General features: G+C 34.6%; 1 protein-coding gene across 1 annotated transcript in view; it reads right to left on the bottom strand.

The window, feature by feature from the left end:
* The window catches only part of LOC121372677 (two pore calcium channel protein 2-like), a 43983-nt gene that overhangs the window by 5797 nt on the left and 16877 nt on the right, over window positions 1-21309 (bottom strand). Inside the window, exons 13-23 of the mRNA XM_041499125.1 lie at window positions 19400-19481; window positions 18152-18241; window positions 17152-17271; window positions 14922-14978; window positions 13376-13504; window positions 12044-12093; window positions 11593-11689; window positions 4815-4886; window positions 3720-3802; window positions 1825-1897; window positions 682-764 (exon numbers count right to left, since the gene is read on the bottom strand). Of these exons, the coding sequence (XP_041355059.1) occupies window positions 682-764; window positions 1825-1897; window positions 3720-3802; window positions 4815-4886; window positions 11593-11689; window positions 12044-12093; window positions 13376-13504; window positions 14922-14978; window positions 17152-17271; window positions 18152-18241; window positions 19400-19481 (936 nt within the window). The remainder of the gene's footprint in view (window positions 1-681; window positions 765-1824; window positions 1898-3719; window positions 3803-4814; window positions 4887-11592; window positions 11690-12043; window positions 12094-13375; window positions 13505-14921; window positions 14979-17151; window positions 17272-18151; window positions 18242-19399; window positions 19482-21309) is intronic.

Here is a 21309-nt window from a genome sequence, read left to right as displayed (position 1 = left end):
CACTGATTTGCTTTAATATACAATCACACATTACCACCAACTACACATAACACACTGATTTGCTTTAATATACAATCACACATTACCACCAACTACACATAACACACTGATTTGCTTTAATATACCATCACACATTACCACCAACTACACATAACACACTGATTTGCTTTAATATACAATCACACATTACCACCAACTACACATAACACACTGATTTGCTTTAATATACAATACACATAACACACTGACATTACCATTACCACCAACTACACATAACACACTGATTTGCTTTAATATACCATCACACATTACCACCAACTACACATAACACACTGATTTGCTTTAATATACAATCACACATTACCACCAACTACACATAACACACTGATTTGCTTTAATATACCATCACACATTACCACCAACTACACATAACACACTGATTTGCTTTAATATACAAGACAAAACAAGTGATATATATACTAAACATGGTGAACAAAACATTCAGACAAGTTTTTTTCCATAACTAAAACAAAAATAATTATGGTTGACCTATATTTACTCATAAATATTCAAATGCCAAATTTGGTGCATTTTCACATAACCCCCCATCTTGTTGAATCAATGGGTAACTAAAGTACATGGCTTCTCTAGTATGAGCTAGGAACTGTGAACAATACTCACGCAGTTGTCACTTTCCTGAACGCTTCAAGAAAAACCATCCAGTTATTAACAACCATGATGTCCCACAACACCACAACCGCAGCCTGGAATAAAAGAAACACAATTCTATAAGTGGCACATCACAACCATCATATTCGCAAGAAATCTCATGTCACAACCATCAACTCACACAACACAACCATCAACTCACACAACACAACCTCACATAACACAAACATCAACTCACATAACACAAACATCAACTCACATAACACAACCATCAACTCACATAACACAACCATCAGCTCACATAACACAAACATCAACTCACATAACACAACCATCAAGTCATGTAACACAACCATCAACTCACATAACACAACCATCAGCTCACATAACACAAACATCAACTCGTGTAACACAACCATCAACTCACATAACACAACCATCAGCTCACATAACACAAACATCAACTCACATAACACAAACATCAACTAGTGTAACACAACCATCATCTCACACAACACAACCATCAACTCACATAACACAAACATCAACTCGTGTAACACAACCATCAACTCACATAACACAACCATCAGCTCACATAACACAACCATCAAGTCATGTAACACAACCATCAACTCACATAACACAACCATCAACTCACATAACACAACCATCGCATCTAGTGACACTACATTATTTATCAACACATCCATTATGACTATCACATCTATCTATATTATCATCACATCTAGTGATATTTAACTACATTACCACACACACAATTTTACCATCACATCTAATTATATTATCATCAAATTAATTACATTACCATCACATCTGATTACATTATTATCATATTTAGTGACATTACCATCACACTTAATGACATTACCATCACATTTAATTATATTACATTTACATCTAAAAGCATTACCATCACATCTAGTGATACTACCATCACATTTCTCATTATCATCACATCTAAAGACATTACTACCTGCAATATATCATTACCATCACATTTAACTACATTAATTTACCATAACATCTAGTAACACTAACATCATGTGCCAGAGTGTCGTTAAACATTCATTTCATTTCACTACAATCACATCTATCATTTACCATTGCATCTAATAACATTACAATGATACTCACAGCAAAATCATCAAAGTTGTTAGCCCAGTAGCCAAGTTGTTGATATGTCCCACACTGGAACAAAGGGCTGGAGCTGCAAATCATGAAGAAATATGTTTAACAAAACAAAGTATAAAGTACTGTCTGTGTCTCATGAAGTGTTAACGACACCACTAGAGCACATTGATTTATTAATCATCCGCTATTGGATGTCAAACATTGGGTTATTATGACATATAGTCTTAAAGGAAAGCAGCTATATTTTTCTATTAGTAGCAAGGTGATCTTTTATATGCACCATCCTACAGACAGGATAGCACATACCACGGCCATTGATATACCAGTTGTGGAGCACTTGCTGAAACAAGAAATATCTGAAATATAATGAAGTGTAATTTTTGTCTGTCATATGTAACATCTTTTTTACAGAATTAAATGCCACTCGCCTACTATATACTGATTCGATTAATAAAGAAATAGTTTGAGATGTAAAATATATATATTTTTGTAACACACTGAGACAAATATTCAGACGCAAATATAAACCAAGTTTCATTGATCAAAGCTTTACAGTTTGTGAGAAATGGATCTAAATAAAGGCCATCATCAAAAAAGTAATACTCATATCTCCTCTTCTGACTGTCAAGATGAGATAACAATAAGCATGACTTGTTACCTGTTGGCTATCTCGTCTTCTGAGTTTGTCTTGGTGAGATTACAATAAACATGACTTGTTACCTGTTGGCTGTCTCGTCTTCTGAGTTTGTCATGGTGAGATAACAATAAGCATTACTTGTTACCTGTTGGCTATCTCATCTTCTGAGTTTGTCATGGTGAGATAACAATAAGCATTACTTGTTACCTGTTGGCTGTCTCATCTTCTGAGTTTGTCATGGTGAGATAACAATAAGCATTACTTGTTACCTGTTGGCTATCTCGTCTTCTGAGTTTGTCTTGGTGAGATTACAATAAGCATGACTTGTTACCTGTTGGCTATCTCGTCTTCTGAGTTTGTTATGGTGAGATAACAATAAGCATTACTTGTTACCTGTTGGCTATCTCGTCTTCTGAGTTTGTCATGGTGAGATAACAATAAGCATGACTTGTTACCTGTTGGCTATCTCGTCTTCTGAGTTTGTCATGGTGAGATAACAATAAGCATTACTTGTTACCTGTTGGCTATCTCGTCTTCTGAGTTTGTCATGGTGAGATAACAATAAGCATTACTTGTTACCTGTTGGCTATCTCGTCTTCTGAGTTTGTCATGGTGAGATAACAATAAGCATTACTTGTTACCTGTTGGCTATCTCGTCTTCTGAGTTTGTCATGGTGAGATAACAATAAGCATTACTTGTTACCTGTTGGCTATCTCGTCTTCTGAGTTTGTCATGGTGAGATAACAATAAGCATTACTTGTTACCTGTTGGCTATCTCGTCTTCTGAGTTTGTCATGGTGAGATAACAATAAGCATTACTTGTTACCTGTTGGCTATCTCGTCTTCTGAGTTTGTCATGGTGAGATAACAATAAGCATTACTTGTTACCTGTTGGCTATCTCGTCTTCTGAGTTTGTTATGGTGAGATAACAATAAGCATTACTTGCTACCTGTTGGCTATCTCGTCTTCTGAGTTTGTCATGGTGAGATAACAATAAGCATTACTTGTTACCTGTTGGCTATCTCGTCTTCTGAGTTTGTCTTGGTGAGATTACAATAAGCATTACTTGTTACCTGTTGGCTATCTCGTCTTCTGAGTTTGTCATGGTGAGATAACAATAAGCATTACTTGTTACCTGTTGGCTATCTCGTCTTCTGAGTTTGTCTTGGTGAGATTACAATAAGCATTACTTGTTACCTGTTGGCTATCTCGTCTTCTGAGTTTGTCATGGTGAGATAACAATAAGCATGACTTGTTACCTGTTGGCTATACTGGCGTTTTCAAACTTGATCACATCATGGAACAACTCCATTCCGAGGATGGCGAACATGTAATAGTTCACCTGTAACATAAAAAGAAGCAGATCAGAGCAGTTAATATCAAGGGAGAACAATGGGAACTGGGCATGTCCATCCTTTGAGAAAATCCCAGTAGTCCGCTATTTTTTTCTTTCTTTCTGGTTTTCCTTTTCTTCTTTTTTCAATGTAACTTTTTCTTTTCAAGAGTTAGGGGTCGGAGATACATACAACGGGAGTGATACCAGACTCAATAATTTATATAAATAGAATTGGTATCTTTAGTTATTTTTCAGAATTTTCAAAAATGTTGTATCTGGTTTTTCGGTAAATGGTGTCTTTGTACACAGCCAGTTTTAGGTGCTAGTTGTCGATGTTACGCAGAGAACAGCGATAAGAAAATCATTACGGTCTATACTGGGGTCTATTACAAACTGGTTTCCCCCTGCAATGACTCCTACTGATGAACCCATTTCTATCAAACAGTGAATAAACATTTAATGACACCCTAGCATGAACAATATTGAATATTGTACATAAGTACAGAAAAAAATTAATGATCAAGGTGAAAATAAAAACATTTAAAGTTAAATTAAAATTCACGGGAAAAGTAGTATAAACAACAGACAAATTTTACAGACAATTTTCATCAAAACATGAAACGTTTCTATCATTATTATGTTAAGTAGCAGTGATATTTAGTAACATTATTATCATAAATCAGACAATACTGTGATAAAAAAAAAAACGTTTCTTTTTTTTAAATATGTTATTTAAGAATAATTAGGAACAACAAATGTAGTCATTTCTATTATTATTGAAATAGGAGCATTATTTAATGCTCATGCTACTACAATGGCAACATGTTTTATAATGTATTAGAATATGTAGTCAGAAAAACTGGAGAAGTTATTTAAAACCTTCCAATGTCTTCAGAAATCCTGTATTAAAATAAATATTTGTAAAATCAGCAAAATACATCAGCTTTGACCGATTTCAAAAGATAATTTTGTGTACACAGACCACAGCTATTAGACGACCTGTACAGATCACACTTACTAGAAGAATTCCAGCAAACGCCTTCAGATTTTTCACCAGATCTATTAACGTACTGGCCACAACAGACATTGCCTGAAAAACACATTTTTAATACTGGAATTAAAACAAAATCTGATAAAAACCTGAGATTATTGACAGCTCTAAACAAACATTAAACACATCAATCACTTTACGTTGAAGGTACAGATCCTAGTGTTAGCCCATGACAATGTACGTTTAGTTAATCTACAAACATTAAACACATCAATCACTTTACGTTGAAGGCACAGATCCTAGTGTTAGCCCATGACAATGTACGTTTAGTTAATCTACAAACATGCAACACATCGGGATACGGTTATAACAGAGACAAGCTAAACTCTGTGATGTTTAAATGTACACTACGTTTAGTTAATCTACAAACATGCAACACATCGGGATACGGTTATAACAGAGACAAGCTAAACTCTGTGATGTTTAAATGTACACTACGTTTAGTTAATCTACAAACATGTAACACATCGGGATACGGTTATAACAGAGACAAGCTAAACTCTGTGATGTTTAAATGTACACTATGTTTAGTTAATCTACAAACATGCAACACATCGGGATACGGTTATAACAGAGACAAGCTAAACTCTGTGATGTTTAAATGTACACTACGTTTAGTTAATCTACAAACATGCAACACATCGGGATACGGTTATAACAGAGACAAGCTAAACTCTGTGATGTTTAAATGTACACTACGTTTAGTTAATCTACAAACATGCAACACATCGGGGTAAGGTTATAACAGAGACAAGCTAAACTCCGTGATTTTTAAATGTACACTACGTTTAGTTAATCTACAAACATGCAACACATCGGGGTACGGTTATAACAGAGACAAGCTAAACTCCGTGATTTTTAAATGTACACTACGTTTAGTTAATCTACAAACATGCAACACATCGGGATACGGTTATAACAGAGACAAGCTAAACTCTGTGATGTTTAAATGTACACTACGTTTAGTTAATCTACAAACATGCAACACATCGGGATACGGTTATAACAGGGACATGCTAAACTCTGTGATGTTTAAATGGGAAAATACTGTCTATAAAGAACTAGAGCTTGTCTCAATAGCCATTATTTCATAGATGAACGTGCGTTTTTAGAATGATGAAAAATGCATTCCAGGGCATTACAAAAACCTGGATGAAAGTTTTGTATTTTGAAAACATTGAATAGATGTTGGCTTTTTGCAAATTTGTGATTTAGTAAACAGAGATGGAACATCTACATGTATGTCCAATGAACAATTTTCCAACTATTGTACAATCTCTATTCCTCATATAGAATTTTTTGCCATTATATCTTCAATCAAAATGTATTGTAATACTTAAAGAAAGCAAATGGTCCAAGTCAGCATACAGACTAGTTTGGTTCCAAATGCAGTTTCAGGTCCTACCAAGAAGAGTTAGACAAAAATCGATGTCATACGGCGGGAAATTAAACCATTTTTTTTTTGCCGCATGAGGGTCAAAATCGATGCACACACTCACCAGAGATGAGACATTTATTTTGTTTGGCCTTATTGATATTACACTTAAACACTTTATATGGTGCTCAGTTTGTACCTGGTCACGTTATATGGTTATTTGAAATTGTTCTACACTACATTAATCGATATACATATTTATATATACAGTAATGTTGATGCATTTAGCTTACAGTCAAATTCAGCTAAAACAGAAAGCATATTAATGTCAAATTAAATTTCAGCTCACATTGGCTTTCAGTGTGTAAATTTAATATGTTGAAATTATATGGTGCCACAAGTTGGGAGATATATCTTGCAGTAAAAACAAAACAAATTCCTATAACTGTTGACTTTTATAATAACATAAGCAATATACACACTTTAAAAAAAAATTGCAGCATTTTGAAACAAAAAAGTAGGAAAAAGTAGGTGTTTTGAAGAAAAAGTAGGAAAAATAGCACACAGACCAAAATGTAGAAAAAAGCAGTATCGCTGGACAGCCTGCTTGAACATGGTGTTGGGCCAGAGAGCCGTGAATTCATGCTTACTATCAGCAAAGAAAGATTCAAAGATTGATATTTCACACTGTTAAATTCAGCCAGTGTTTGGAAAGCCAAAGAAAAAAAAGGAAAATCAGTTTGGTACCAATATTGATTGGAATAAGATCTTCTTACTACCTTGTAGAACCACTCCTGAAACCAAACTAATGTGGCTTCAGTTTTTTAGACTAATACACAGGAATCTAACTACACATAGGTTTATGTATGAAATAAACATAGCAGATAGGAAGGAAATGTTTTATTTAACGACGCACTCAACACATTTTATTTACAGTTAAGGACCACACAGATATTAAGAGAGGAAACCTGCTGTCGCCACTTCATGGGCTACTCTTTTCGATTAGCAGCAACGGATCTTTTATATGCACCATCCCATAGACAGGATAGCACATATCACAGCCTTTGATGTACCGGTTGTGGTGCACTGACTGGAGCGAGACATAGCGCAATGGGCCCACTGACGGGGATCGATCCCAAACCGACCGCGCATCAAGCGAGCTCTATACCACTGGGCTACGTTTCGCCCCCACAGCAGATAGATGTACCGTTTGTAGATTGACAACTGAAACTTTAAATCATTTGGTTTCGGAAAGAAAGTTTGTTTTGTTTAACGACACAACTGGAGCACATTGATTAATTAATCATTGGCTGTTGGATGTCAAATATTTGGTAATTCTGACTCGTAGTCATCATAGGAAACTCGCTACATTTTTCCTAATGCAGCAAGGTATCTTTTATATGCATTTTCCCACAGACAGGAAAGCACATACCACGACCTTTGACCAGCTGTAGTGCACTGGTTGGAATGAGAAAAAACCCAGTCAGTTGAATGGATCCACTGAGATGGTTTGATCCTGCGACACGAACACCCTCGGCAAGCACTCAACCGTCTGAGCTAAATCCCGCCCTCATTTGTTTTGCGAATGTAATATTGTAAAAAAAAATTGAATACAATTTGTAAAATGGGTCAAAACTAATTGCTTCCATATTGAAAATCTCAAATTAACTAACACTATTAGGAACATCCCAGTCAGTTGAAAGGATCCACCGAGGTGGTTCGATTTTGAGATACAAGCATCTCAGGTGAATGCTCAACCGACTGAACTAAATCCTGCCCCTCGATGATGTTAGACAATGAGTAGATGATGTTAGACAAGAGTAGATGATGTTAGATAATGAGTAGATGATGTTAGACAATAAGTAGATGATGTTAGACAATGAGTAGATGATGTTAGACAATGAGTAGATGATGACAATGAGTAGGTGATGTTAAACATGAGTAGATGATGTTCGACAATGAGTAGATGATGTCAGATAATGAGTAGATGTTAGACAAAGAGTAGACAATGACAGACAATGAGTAGACAATGACAGACAATGAGTAGATGATGTTAGACAACCAGTAGACGACATTAGACAATGAGTAGATGATGTCAGACGATGAGTAGATGATGTTACACAATCAGTACATGATGTTAGACAATCAGTAGATGATGCCAGACAATGAGTAGATGATGTTAGACAATCAGCAGATCATGACAATGAGTAGATGATGTTAGACAATGAATAGATGATGTTAGACAATGAGTAGATGTTAGACAATGAGTTGATATCAGACAATGAGTAGATGATGTTAGACAAATCAGTAGATGATAACAATGAGTAGATGATGTTAGACAATGAGTAGATGATGTTAGACAATCAGTAGATGATGACAATGAGTAGATGTTAGACAATAAGTTATGTCAGACGATGAGTAGATATGTTAGACAATCAGTAAATGATGTTAGACAATCAGTAGATGATGACAATGAGTAGATGATGTCAGACAATGAGTAGATGATGTCAATGAGTAGATGATGTTAGACAATGAGTCGATGATGTTAGACAATGAGTAGATGATGACAATGAGTAGATGATGTCAGACAATGAGTAGATTATGTCAGACAATGAGTAGATGATGTCAATGAGTAGATGATGTTAGACAATGAGTAGATGATGTTAGACAGTAGATGACGTTAGACAATGAGTAGATGATGACAATGAGTAGATGTCAGACAATGAGTAGATGATGTTAGACAATCAGTAGATGATGACAATGAGTAGATGATGTTAGACAATGAGTAGATGATGACAATGAATAGATAATGTCAGACAATGAGTTGATGATGTCAAACAATGAGTAGATGATGTTAGACTATGAGTAGATGTTAGACAATGAGTAGATGATGTTAGATAATCAGTAGATGATGAAAATGAGTAGATGATGTTAGACAATGAGTAGATGATGTTAGGCAACGAGTAGATGATGTTATACAATGAGCAGATGATGACAGAAAATGAGTAGATGTTAGACAATGAGTAGCTGATGCCAGATAATTAGTAGATGATGTTAGACAATAAGTAGATGATGTCAGACAATGTGTAGATGATGTTAGACAATGAGTAGATCATGACTATCAGTAGATGATGTTAGACAATGACATACAATGAGTAGATGATGACAGACAATAAGTAGATGTTAGACAATGAGTAGATGATGTTAAACAATGATTAGATGATGTCCAACAATGAGTAGATGATGACACACAATGAGTAGATGATGTCAGACAATAAGTAGATGACATTAGACAATGAGTAAATGATGGTAGAAAATGAGTAGATTATGACAATGAGTAGATAATGGTAGACAATGAGTAGATGATGACAATGAGTATATGACATTAGAGAATGAGTAGATGATGTCAGACAATGAGTAGATGATGTGAGACAATGTGTAGATGATGACAATGAGTAGATGATGTTAGACAATGAGTAGATGATGTTAGGCAACGAGTAGATGATGTTATACAATGAGCAGATGATGACAGAAAATGAGTAGATGTTAGACAATGAGTAGCTGATGCCAGATAATTAGTAGATGATGTTAGACAATAAGTAGATGATGTCAGACAATGTGTAGATGATGTTAGACAATGAGTAGATCATGACTATCAGTAGATGATGTTAGACAATGACATACAATGAGTAGATGATGACAGACAATAAGTAGATGTTAGACAATGAGTAGATGATGTTAAACAATGATTAGATGATGTCCAACAATGAGTAGATGATGACACACAATGAGTAGATGATGTCAGACAATAAGTAGATGACATTAGACAATGAGTAAATGATGGTAGAAAATGAGTAGATTATGACAATGAGTAGATAATGGTAGACAATGAGTAGATGATGACAATGAGTATATGACATTAGAGAATGAGTAGATGATGTCAGACAATGAGTAGATGATGTGAGACAATGTGTAGATGATGACAATGAGTAGATGATGTTAGACAATGAGTAGATGTCAGAGAATGAGTAGATGATGACAATGAGTAGATGATGTCAGAATGAGTAGATGATGTTGGACAATGAGCAGATGTTAGACAATGAGTAGATGACTTTAGACAATGACAATGAGTAGATGATGTCAGACAATCCGTAGATGATGTTAGACAATCAGTAGATGATGACAATGAGTAGATGATGTCAGACAATGAGTAGATGATGTTAGACAATGAGTAGATGATGACAATGAGTAGATGATGTCAGACAATGAGTAGATTATGTCAGACAATGAGTAGATGATGTCAATGAGTAGATGATGTTAGACAATGAGTAGATGATGTTAGACAGTAGATGATGTTAGACAATGAGTAGATGATGAGTAGATGATGTCAGACAATGAGTAGATGATGTTAGACAATCAGTAGATGATGACAATGAGTAGATGACGTTATACAATGAGTAGATGACAATGAATAGATAATGTCAGACAATGAGTAAATGATGTTAGACAGTAGATGATATTAGACAATGAGTAGATGATGACAATGAGTAAATGATGTCAGACAATGAGTAGATGATGTCAGACAATGAGTAGATGATGTTAGACAATGAGTAGATGATGACAATGAGTAGATGATGTCAGACAATGAGTAGATGATGTTAGACAATCAGTAGATGATGACAATGAGTAGATGATATTAGACAATGAGTAGATGATGACAATGAATAGATAATGTCAGACAATGAGTAGATGATGTTAGACAGTAGATGATATTAGACAATGAGTAGATGATGACAATGAGTAAATGATGTCAGACAATGAGTAGATGATGTTAGACAATCAGTAGATGATGACAATGAGTAGATGACGTTAGACAATGAGTAGATGATGACAATGAATAGATAATGTCAGACAATGAGTTGATGATGTCAAACAATGAGTAGATGATGTTAGACAATGAGTAGATGTTAGACAATGAGTAGATGATGTTAGATAATCAGTAGATGATGAAAATGAGTAGATGTTAGACAATGAGTAGATGATGTTAGGCAACGAGTAGATGATGTTATACAATGAGCAGATGATGACAATGAGTAGATGATGTCAGAGAATGAGTAGATGATGTTGGACAATGAGCAGATGTTAGACAATGAGTAGATGACTTTAGACAATGACAATGAGTAGATGATGTCAGACAATCAGTAGATGATGTTAGACAATGAGTAGATGATGTTAGACAATGTGTAGATGATGACAATGTGTAGATGATGTCAGACAATGCATAGATGATGTCAGACAATGCGTAGATGATGACAGACAATGTGTAGATGATGACAGACAATGTGTAGATGATGCTAAAAAGACAAGTACCTTAATATGAGGAATAATTCTCAACAGTCGGACAATGATAAAAATGTTGACAAATTTTATGATGTTCAACAAAACCAAACTGTCATCAACGTTGTTCCTGCAATAAAACAGTTGTGTTAGTCATTCATAATACAAGTTTTCATTCTATACAAATTTTCATCTATTCAAATCTAAGAGCTTTCTCTGTTAAGTAAGCAATGGCAAGTCTAATATGAGTTTAGAGTATCAACAAATCACTGAGATAAATATTAATAAATCAAAAATCTATTTAGCTTCATGATACAAAATGCTAAATTACTCAAAACGAATACATCCATCTACCTCACCAAGCAATACACATATCACAATAAAATTAGCACAAAATGTGTTCTATCACAAAAGAGCTAGATTGAAAAAATTAATTTGTCTATTTTTCATTTTATGAAATACTATATATTTGTGAGATACTTACTTAGGGGAGTAAGGAATACGATACTTCGCTGTGGAAACTATTTCTCCTATCTACAACAATTAAAAACAAATATCATTATAAATATTCAAACATGATATCATTACTAATTAAATATGAACAGAATTATAACTCATTAAATTTTAAAATAACAATAGAGTAGTCTCAACTAATTAAATATTTAAAGTAGCAGACTCATAAAATAAGGTGTAGATTCATAAAATATGAATTATGTAATGAGACTTATTAAGTATGAAATTTTTTATTGTTTATTTACTTCTGTGTGTAGGCCATCAGCCCATATACAACAGTTTACATAATAGTTTACAATATTCAAGAACATGAAATTAGTAAATAAAATACATTAACTAACAGCTAGCAAGTAGCGGATCTATATTTAAGTGTTAGTTTAACATACATTATGCAATTCATAAGAATGTGTGTATCATTAGAATTCAATAATTTACTAAATTTCAATTTGCCTGGTTCAATAAATGTAAAAAGGAATCGAATATTTTAAGAATATATGCTTTGAAATAATATTTTCTGCATTATTGCATTTTGTGCAGAATTAGTTTATGAATGACAATGCTGAATTTATCTAAATTAAAAGAACCTGGGAAACAGGCGATTTTCAAAAGGAATATATAGATAATAATACATTAGTGGCCATTAGATGCCATTTACTGTTTTAAAATGTATCTAATGAGTGAAAGCGAGTTTGATACGTTTTTAAACGAGTTGTTAGATAAATGATATATAATAGACATGAATGTATTATTCTAACTTTTACACATCCACAAAAAAACAGGTTCTTAGCAAATTTTAACATCTTTTTTCACTAAAAGTTATTTACAGCCTTTGCACATGTAGCTAACTTAAGCGACACAGACAAATGATTGTCAGGTTAACTACATCACAGTGTAATTGATTTCGATCATGCTGTTTTTTCATTGGATGTATGGCATTGATGACCTGGTCATCACCTAGGAGCAGCCAGTCATATGTCTTGAAACTGTTAACACACGTACATGTGTAAACGGACGTGTAAGAAATAAAATTCTGAAATTGACCGGTTACAAATATAAGTAGCAAACAATTAAATCTTTGAATCACAAAGTACAGTGAAAGCTCTCAAAACCAGACCCTCAGTAAACCGGAATTCCCTCAAAACCGGATGTTTTACAGTCCTTTTTTAAAAACTAAGACAGAACTTAACCTCTCTAAACTGGATCCTTTTTAAAACCAGCCATTTGTCTTGGTTCCAAGGGTGTCCAGTTTAGAGGGGTTTCACTGTAGTATCTAATGAGTTTAAATGTTTGCAATGAAACGCACGGCGAGAGCGAGCGTGATGATGCCGTCGAAGATGTTGCTCTTCTCGTGGACGTAGCGCCGCCAGCCTGCTGCCCACAGCTTGACAATCTGCTCCAGCACGTAGTACAGCACAAAACCAAAGTTCAAAATCTGAAAACACCACGTGAAATTACTTACATAATTTATATAATAGTTTATATGACAAATATATCACTGTCAAGTTTATACAACAAATATCTCACTATCAAGTTTATATACAAAATAATTTACTATCCAGTTTATACAACAAATATCTCACTATTCAGTTGACATAATATAAATGTGTCACTATCCAGTTTATATAACATTAATGTCTCACTATCCAGTTTATATAACATTAATGTCTTACTATCCAGTTTATATAACATTAATGTCTCACTATCCAGTTTATATAACATTAATATCTCACTATCCAGTTTATATAAGATTAATGTCTCACTATCCAGTTTATATAGCATAAATGTTTCACTATCCAGTTTATATAGCATAAATATTTCACTATCCAGTTTATATAGCATAAATATTTCACTATCTAGTTTATATAGCATAAATATTTCACTATCTAGTTTATATAACATAAATATTTCACTATCTAGTTTATATTTATAACATAAATCTCTCACCATCCAGTTTATATAACATAAATATTTCACTAATCAGTTTAATTACAGAAATAGCTAACCATCTGATTTAAATAACACATCAAATACTTGTGTATTCAGTTAAAATAACATAAATAACTGACTATCCAGTTTAAGTTATATAAATATCTGTTTATTCACTTTAAATAACATAAATACCTGACTATCCAGTTTAAGTTATATAAATATGTTTATTCAGTTAAAATAACATAAATACCTGACTATCCAGTTTAAGTTATATAAATATCTGTTTATTCAGTTTAAATAACATAAATACCTGACTATCCAGTTTAAGTTATATAAATATCTGTTTATTCACTTTAAATAACATAAATACCTGACTATCCAGTTTAAGTTATATAAATATCTGTTTATTCAGTTTAAATAATATGAATAAAGCCTTTACACACTCACATTTAATAATAAAAGTTCTAAATACTATAACAAGCACAACTTCACGACTATCGGTATTTTATTACCTGTGCAAATATAATTTGTGTAACAAACCAATCCGTTACCTGACTGAAAATGATGTGAATCAAGTTATGGTTACCTAAGATTTTGAAATATTGTCACCTGGAAAATTAATTTTTTTATTTCTATTAGCAAATATACTGAAAAATACATTGACAGTAACAAAAATATTAACACCACATAGACAAGATTTATAAGAATCATCACCAATCTTAAAATAATCAATCTCATGAAATTTAATTAGACATATTAGAGAGAGAGAGAGAGAGAGAGAGAGAGAGAGAGAGAGAGAGAGAGAGAGAGAGAGAGAGAGAGAGAGAGAGAGAGAGAGAGAGAGAGAGAGGGGGGGGGGGACAGAGAGAGAGGCAGAAACAGAGAAAGACACACACAAAATGTTACGATATAGTACTTACCCTTAATATGGAATGGCTCGAGCCAACTGAACTGTCATACTGGGTAGCCAACTCAAACTGAAACACAAGTTATTAAACAACCAATGGCAATACTTATGAGACATCAACACTACCATTTCCTATATACTGCAATTTGCACTTGGTAGATCTAAACAAGTTATTAAACCATCAATGGCAATACTTATGAGACATCAACACTACCATTTCCTGCATACCGCAGTTTGGACTTGGTAGATCTAAACAAGTTATTAAACAATCAATGGCAATACTGATGAGACATCAACACTACCATTTCCTGCATACCGCAGTTTGTACTTGGTAGATCTAAACAAGGTATTAAACAATCAATGGCAATACTTATGAGACATCAACACTACCATTTCCTGCATACCACAGTTTGTACTTGGTAGATCTAAACAAGTTATTAAACAATCAATGGCAATACTCATGAGACATCAACACTACCATTTCCTGCATACCTCAGTTTGTACTTGGTAGATCTAAACAAGGTATTAAACAATCAATGGCAATACTTATGAGACATCAACACTACCATTTCCTGCATACCGCAGTTTGTACTTGGTAGATCTAAACAAGGTATTAAACAATCAATGGCAATACTTATGAGACTTCAACACTACCATTTCCTACATACCGCAGTTTGTACTTGGTAGATCTAAACAAGTTATTAAACAATCAATGGCAATACTTATGAGACTTCAACACTACCATTCCTACATACTGCAATTTGTACTTGGTAGATCTAAACAAGTTATTAAACAATCAATGGCAATACTGATGAGACATCAACACTACCATTTCCTGCATACCACAGTTTGTACTTGGTAGATCTAAACAAGTTATTAAACAATCAATGGCAATACTTATGAGACTTCAACACTACCATTTCCTACATACTGCAGTTTGTACTTGGTAGATCTAAACAAGTTATTAAACAATCAATGGCAATACTTATGAGACTTCAACACTACCATTTCCTACATACTGCAATTTGTACTTGGTAGATCTAAACAAGTTATTAAACAATCAATGGCAATACTTATGAGACATCAACACTACCATTTCCTGCATACCGCAGTTTGTACTTGGTAGATCTAAACAATGTATTAAACAATCAATGGCACTACTTATGAGACATCAACACTACCATTTCCTGCATACCGCAGTTTGTACTTGGTAGATCTAAACAAGTTATTAAACAATCAATGGCAATACTTATGAGACATCAACACTACCATTTCCTGCATACCGCAGTTTGTACTTGGTAGATCTAAACAAGTTATTAAACAATCAATGGCAATACTTATGAGACATCAACACTACCATTTCCTGCATACCGCAGTTTGTACTTGGTAGATCTAAACAAGTTATTAAACAATCAATGGCAATACTTATGAGACATCAACACTACCATTTCCTGCATACCTAAGTTTGTACTTGATAGATCTAAACAAGTTATTAAACAATCAATGGCAATACTTATGAGACATCAACACTACCATTTCCTGCATACCACAGTTTGTACTTGGTAGATCTAAACAAGTTATTAAACAATCAATGGCAATACTTATGAGACATCAACACTACCATTTCCTACATACCGCAGTTTGTACTTGATAGATCTAAACAAGGTATTAAACAATCAATGGCAATACTTATGGGACATCAACACGACCATTTCCTGCATACACCGCAGTTTGTACTTGGTAGATCTAAACAAGTTATTAAACAACCAGTACTGTACTTGTTTGAGTTTACTGTTTCCAGGCACATCTGTTAGAATTAAACACAAAAATATATACACATGTAAATATTACTTGCTGAATCATTGTGGTATACCTACTGATATAGATGTACTACAATGATTCTCCAAGAGAGGAGAAATACTGCTGTAGGAAAATATACTGAATCTCTGTGGTCTACTTACCGATGTAACTAGCACATTGACTTGTGCCACCACGCTCCCGAGATAGGAGAAATACCGGTGTAGGAAAATACACTGAATCATTGTGGTATACTTATCGATATAACTAACACATTGACTAATGTCATCACACTCCCTAGAAAGAAGTACTGCTGTAGGAAAATACACTGAATCACTGTGGCATACTTACCGATATAACTAGCACATTGACTAATGCCACCACACTCCCTAGATAGGAGAAATACCGGTGTAGGAAAATACACTGAATCATTGTGGTATACTTACCGATATAGCTAGCACATTGACTAATGCCACCACACTCCCGAGATAGGAGAAATACCGGTGTAGGAACACACGTTGAGCCATTCGAAGACGCGGGTTTTCAAACCATCTTACCACAGGTCGCTGCAATGAAAACAAGTCAGAGCATACACTAAATAATATCAGGAATGTGTAGTCAAGGGGAATAACTTAACACTAGTATAGGTGGCATTGTACAACGCCACCCTCCATTCTTTACTTTACTTTGTTAAAATGACAATTTGAAAACGGCATTAAACAACATTTTATTAAACACAGGTGTTTAACTATTGTAAATATTTACCTGCATTAAGTAAAACATAACATTTGTAAATTTGGCCAATGATGATTTTTCGTAACTACTAGTATTCGTGGCCAACTCTCTTTTTAACTTAATTAATAAACTAAATATTAAGTAGAAAGCTGTGTATTATCATCAGTAATGGTGGAGAGATCGGACTTGTCAATAATAATAGGTAGAAAGCTGTGTATTATCATCAGTAATGGTGGCGAGATCGGACTTGTCAATAATAATAGGTAGAAAGCTGTGTATTATCATCAGTAATGGTGGCGAGATCGGACTTGTCAATAATAATAGGTAGAAAGCTGTGTATTATCATCAGTAAAGGTGGCGAGATCGGACTTGTCAATAATAATAGGTAGAAAGCTGTGTATTATCATCAGTAATGGTGGCGAGATCGGACTTGTCAATAATAATAGGTAGAAAGCTGTGTATTATCATCAGTAAAGGTGGCGAGATCGGACTTGTCAATAATAATATGTAGAAAGCTGTGTATTATCATCAGTAATAGTGGCGAGATCGGACTTGTCAATAACACAGCTCATCTGAGGTGCCTGAATCGTTGGATCAAACTCACTAGCTGAGCGTCAGAATGACCAAATGTTTGACATCCAATAGCCAATGATTAATAAATCAATCTGCTCTAGTGGTGTTGTTAAACAAAACAACACTTTTACTGTTTACCTCTTTGTGTTCCACTTCCTTGTCGAGCTCGCCAAATATCTTCTGAAACTCTGAGGAGGAATACACAGCATCAGGGTGCTCATCTATTGCCTGCAACAACAGAACCAGATTCAGAATCAGAAAAACATTTAGAATCAGAATTATTGACAGAATCAGAATCAGAATCAGAATCAGAAACAAAAATAAAATTAGTCATAAACAGAATCAGAATTATAAAGAGAATCAGAATTAGAATCATAAACAAAATCAGTATCAGAGTCAGAGTCAGAGTCAGAGTCAGAGTCAGAGTCAGAGTCAGAGTCAGAGTCAGAGTCAGAATCAGAATCAGAATCAGAATCAGAATCAGAATCAGAATCATAAACAGAAACAGAATCAGAATCATAAACAGAAACAGAATCAGAATTATAAACAGAAACAGAATCAGAATTATAAACAGAAACAGAATCAGAATTATAAACAGAAACAGAATCAGAATTATAAACAGAATGAGATTGAGATTGAGATTGAGATTGAGAATGAAAATGAAAATGAGAATGAGAATGACAAACAGAAACAGAAACAGAATCAGAATCAGAATCAGCCTACACACTGTTGTCAGTAGAAATACACGTGGAAGATATTAAGCATTCTAGCTTCAATAAAAAAATAAAAAAAGTTTTTTCTGCTCTGTTATATTCATGATAAAACTAGGTCTACTTTCATGATGGTCTGGTAAACTGTCCAACACTAAACCTTCATCCTGCCCATTTACACACATCACAAAATTATTTACTATGTCATAATGCTGGTTTATTTTCAAACTGAATTTGTTTTTTCACTGTCAAACCCCCAATTCAAGTTTAAGTGTTATGAATTCCTGTATCAAGATATTAAAATATGTGGTTCATTACCATGGGAACACAAAACTTTACACAAAAAAAATGTCCAAAACTGCACATTTTTTAGGGAAATATTTAGTGACAAAAGTACAGTGACAGATGATGTCATTTTGCAGTATAAATAGTGAGAGCGAAATCCACTTTAAGGGCAGTAACTTTAGGAAAAAAACAAACAAATGTAAACAAAAGTACATATTTCTCCATTAATAAAATGGGTGATCAAATTGAAAAGAGTTAATCACTGTTTACATATTTAACAAACAAATCCTCACAAATATAGATCAATTAAAATCTTTTATGTTTTTAATTTATACGGCTCACTCTTAAAAACTGCAATATAAGATCAACAATTTCAAATGGTGTGACTTACTGTGTTTAGTGCTCGACTCACCACTGGCGAGAGTTTGGCTTTTTTTACCACTAACTTTATCACAGGACTAGCCACACCCACTCTGAAACACAATAGATATAACACAGACTTTATCATGGGACTAGCCACACCCACTCTGAAAAACAACAGATATAACACAGACTTTATCACAGGACTAGCCACACCCACTCTGAAACACAATAGATATAACACAGACTTTATCACAGGACTAGCCACACCCACTCTGAAAAACAACAGATATAACACAGACTTTATCATGGGACTAGCCACACCCACTCTGAAAAACAACAGATATAACACAGACCTTATCATGGGACTAGTCACACCCACTCTGAAAAACAACAGATATAACACAGACTTTATCATGGGACTAGCCACACCCACTCTGAAAAACAACACATATAACACAGACATTATCACAGGACAAGCCACACCCACGCTGAAACACAACAGATATAACAAAGACTATATCACAGGACTAGCCACACCCACTCTGAAACACAACAGATATAACAGACTTTATCACAGGACTAGCCACACCCACTCTGAAAGACAACAGATATAACACAGACTTTATCACAGGACAAGCCACACCCACTCTGAAACACAACAGATATAACAGACTTTATCACAGGACTAGCCACACCCACTCTGAAACACAACAGATATAACAGACTTTATCACAGGACTAGCCACACCCACTCTGAAACACAACATATATAACAGACTTTATCACAGGACTAGCCACACCCACTCTGAAACACAACAGATATAACAGACTTTATCACAGGACTAGCCACACCCACTCTGAAACACAACATATATAACAGACTTTATCACAGGACTAGCCACACCCACTCTGAAACACAACAGATATAACACAGACTTTATCATGGGACTAACTACACCCACTCTGAAACACAACAGATATAACTCATACTTTATCATGGGACTAGCCACACCCACTCTGAAAGACAACAGATATAACACAGACTTTATCACAGGACTAGCCACACCCACTCTGAAAGACAACAGATATAACACAGACTTTATCACAGGACAAGCCACACCCACTCTGAAACACAACAGATATAACAGACTTTATCACAGGACTAGCCACACCCACTCTGAAACACAACAGATATAACACAGACTTTATCATGGGACTAACTACACCCACTCTGAAACACAACAGATATAACACAGACTTTATCATGGGACTAGCCACACCCACTCTGAAAGACAACAGATATAACACAGACTTTATCACAGGACTAGCCACACCCACTCTGAAACACAACAGATATAATACAGACTTTATCATGGGACTAGCCACACCCACTCTGAAACACAACAGATATAACACATACTTTATCATGGGACTAGCCACACCCACTCTGAAACACAAAAGATATAATACAGACTTTATCATGGGACAAGCCACACCCACTCTGAAACACAACAGATATAATACAGACTTTATCATGGGACAAGCCACACCCACTCTGAAACACAACAGATATAATACAGACTTTATCATGGGACAAGCCACACCCACTCTGAAACACAACAGATATAATACAGACTTTATCATGGGACAAGCCACACCCACTCTGAAACACAACAGATATAACACATACTTTATCATGGGACTAGCCACACCCACTCTGAAACACAACAGATATAACACATACTTTATCATGGGACTAGCCACACCCACTCTGAAACACAACAGATATAACACATAATTTATCATGGGACTAGCCACACCCACTCTGAAACACAACAGATATAACACATACTTTATCATGGGACTAGCCACACCTACTCTGAAACACAACAGATATAACACATACTTTATCATGGGACTAGCCACACCCACTCTGAAA

The sequence above is a fragment of the Gigantopelta aegis genome, chromosome 4, assembly GCF_016097555.1.
Source record: "Gigantopelta aegis isolate Gae_Host chromosome 4, Gae_host_genome, whole genome shotgun sequence".
NCBI lineage: Eukaryota > Metazoa > Mollusca > Gastropoda > Neomphalida > Peltospiridae > Gigantopelta > Gigantopelta aegis.
This window is presented reverse-complemented; position numbering and strand designations above follow the sequence as displayed.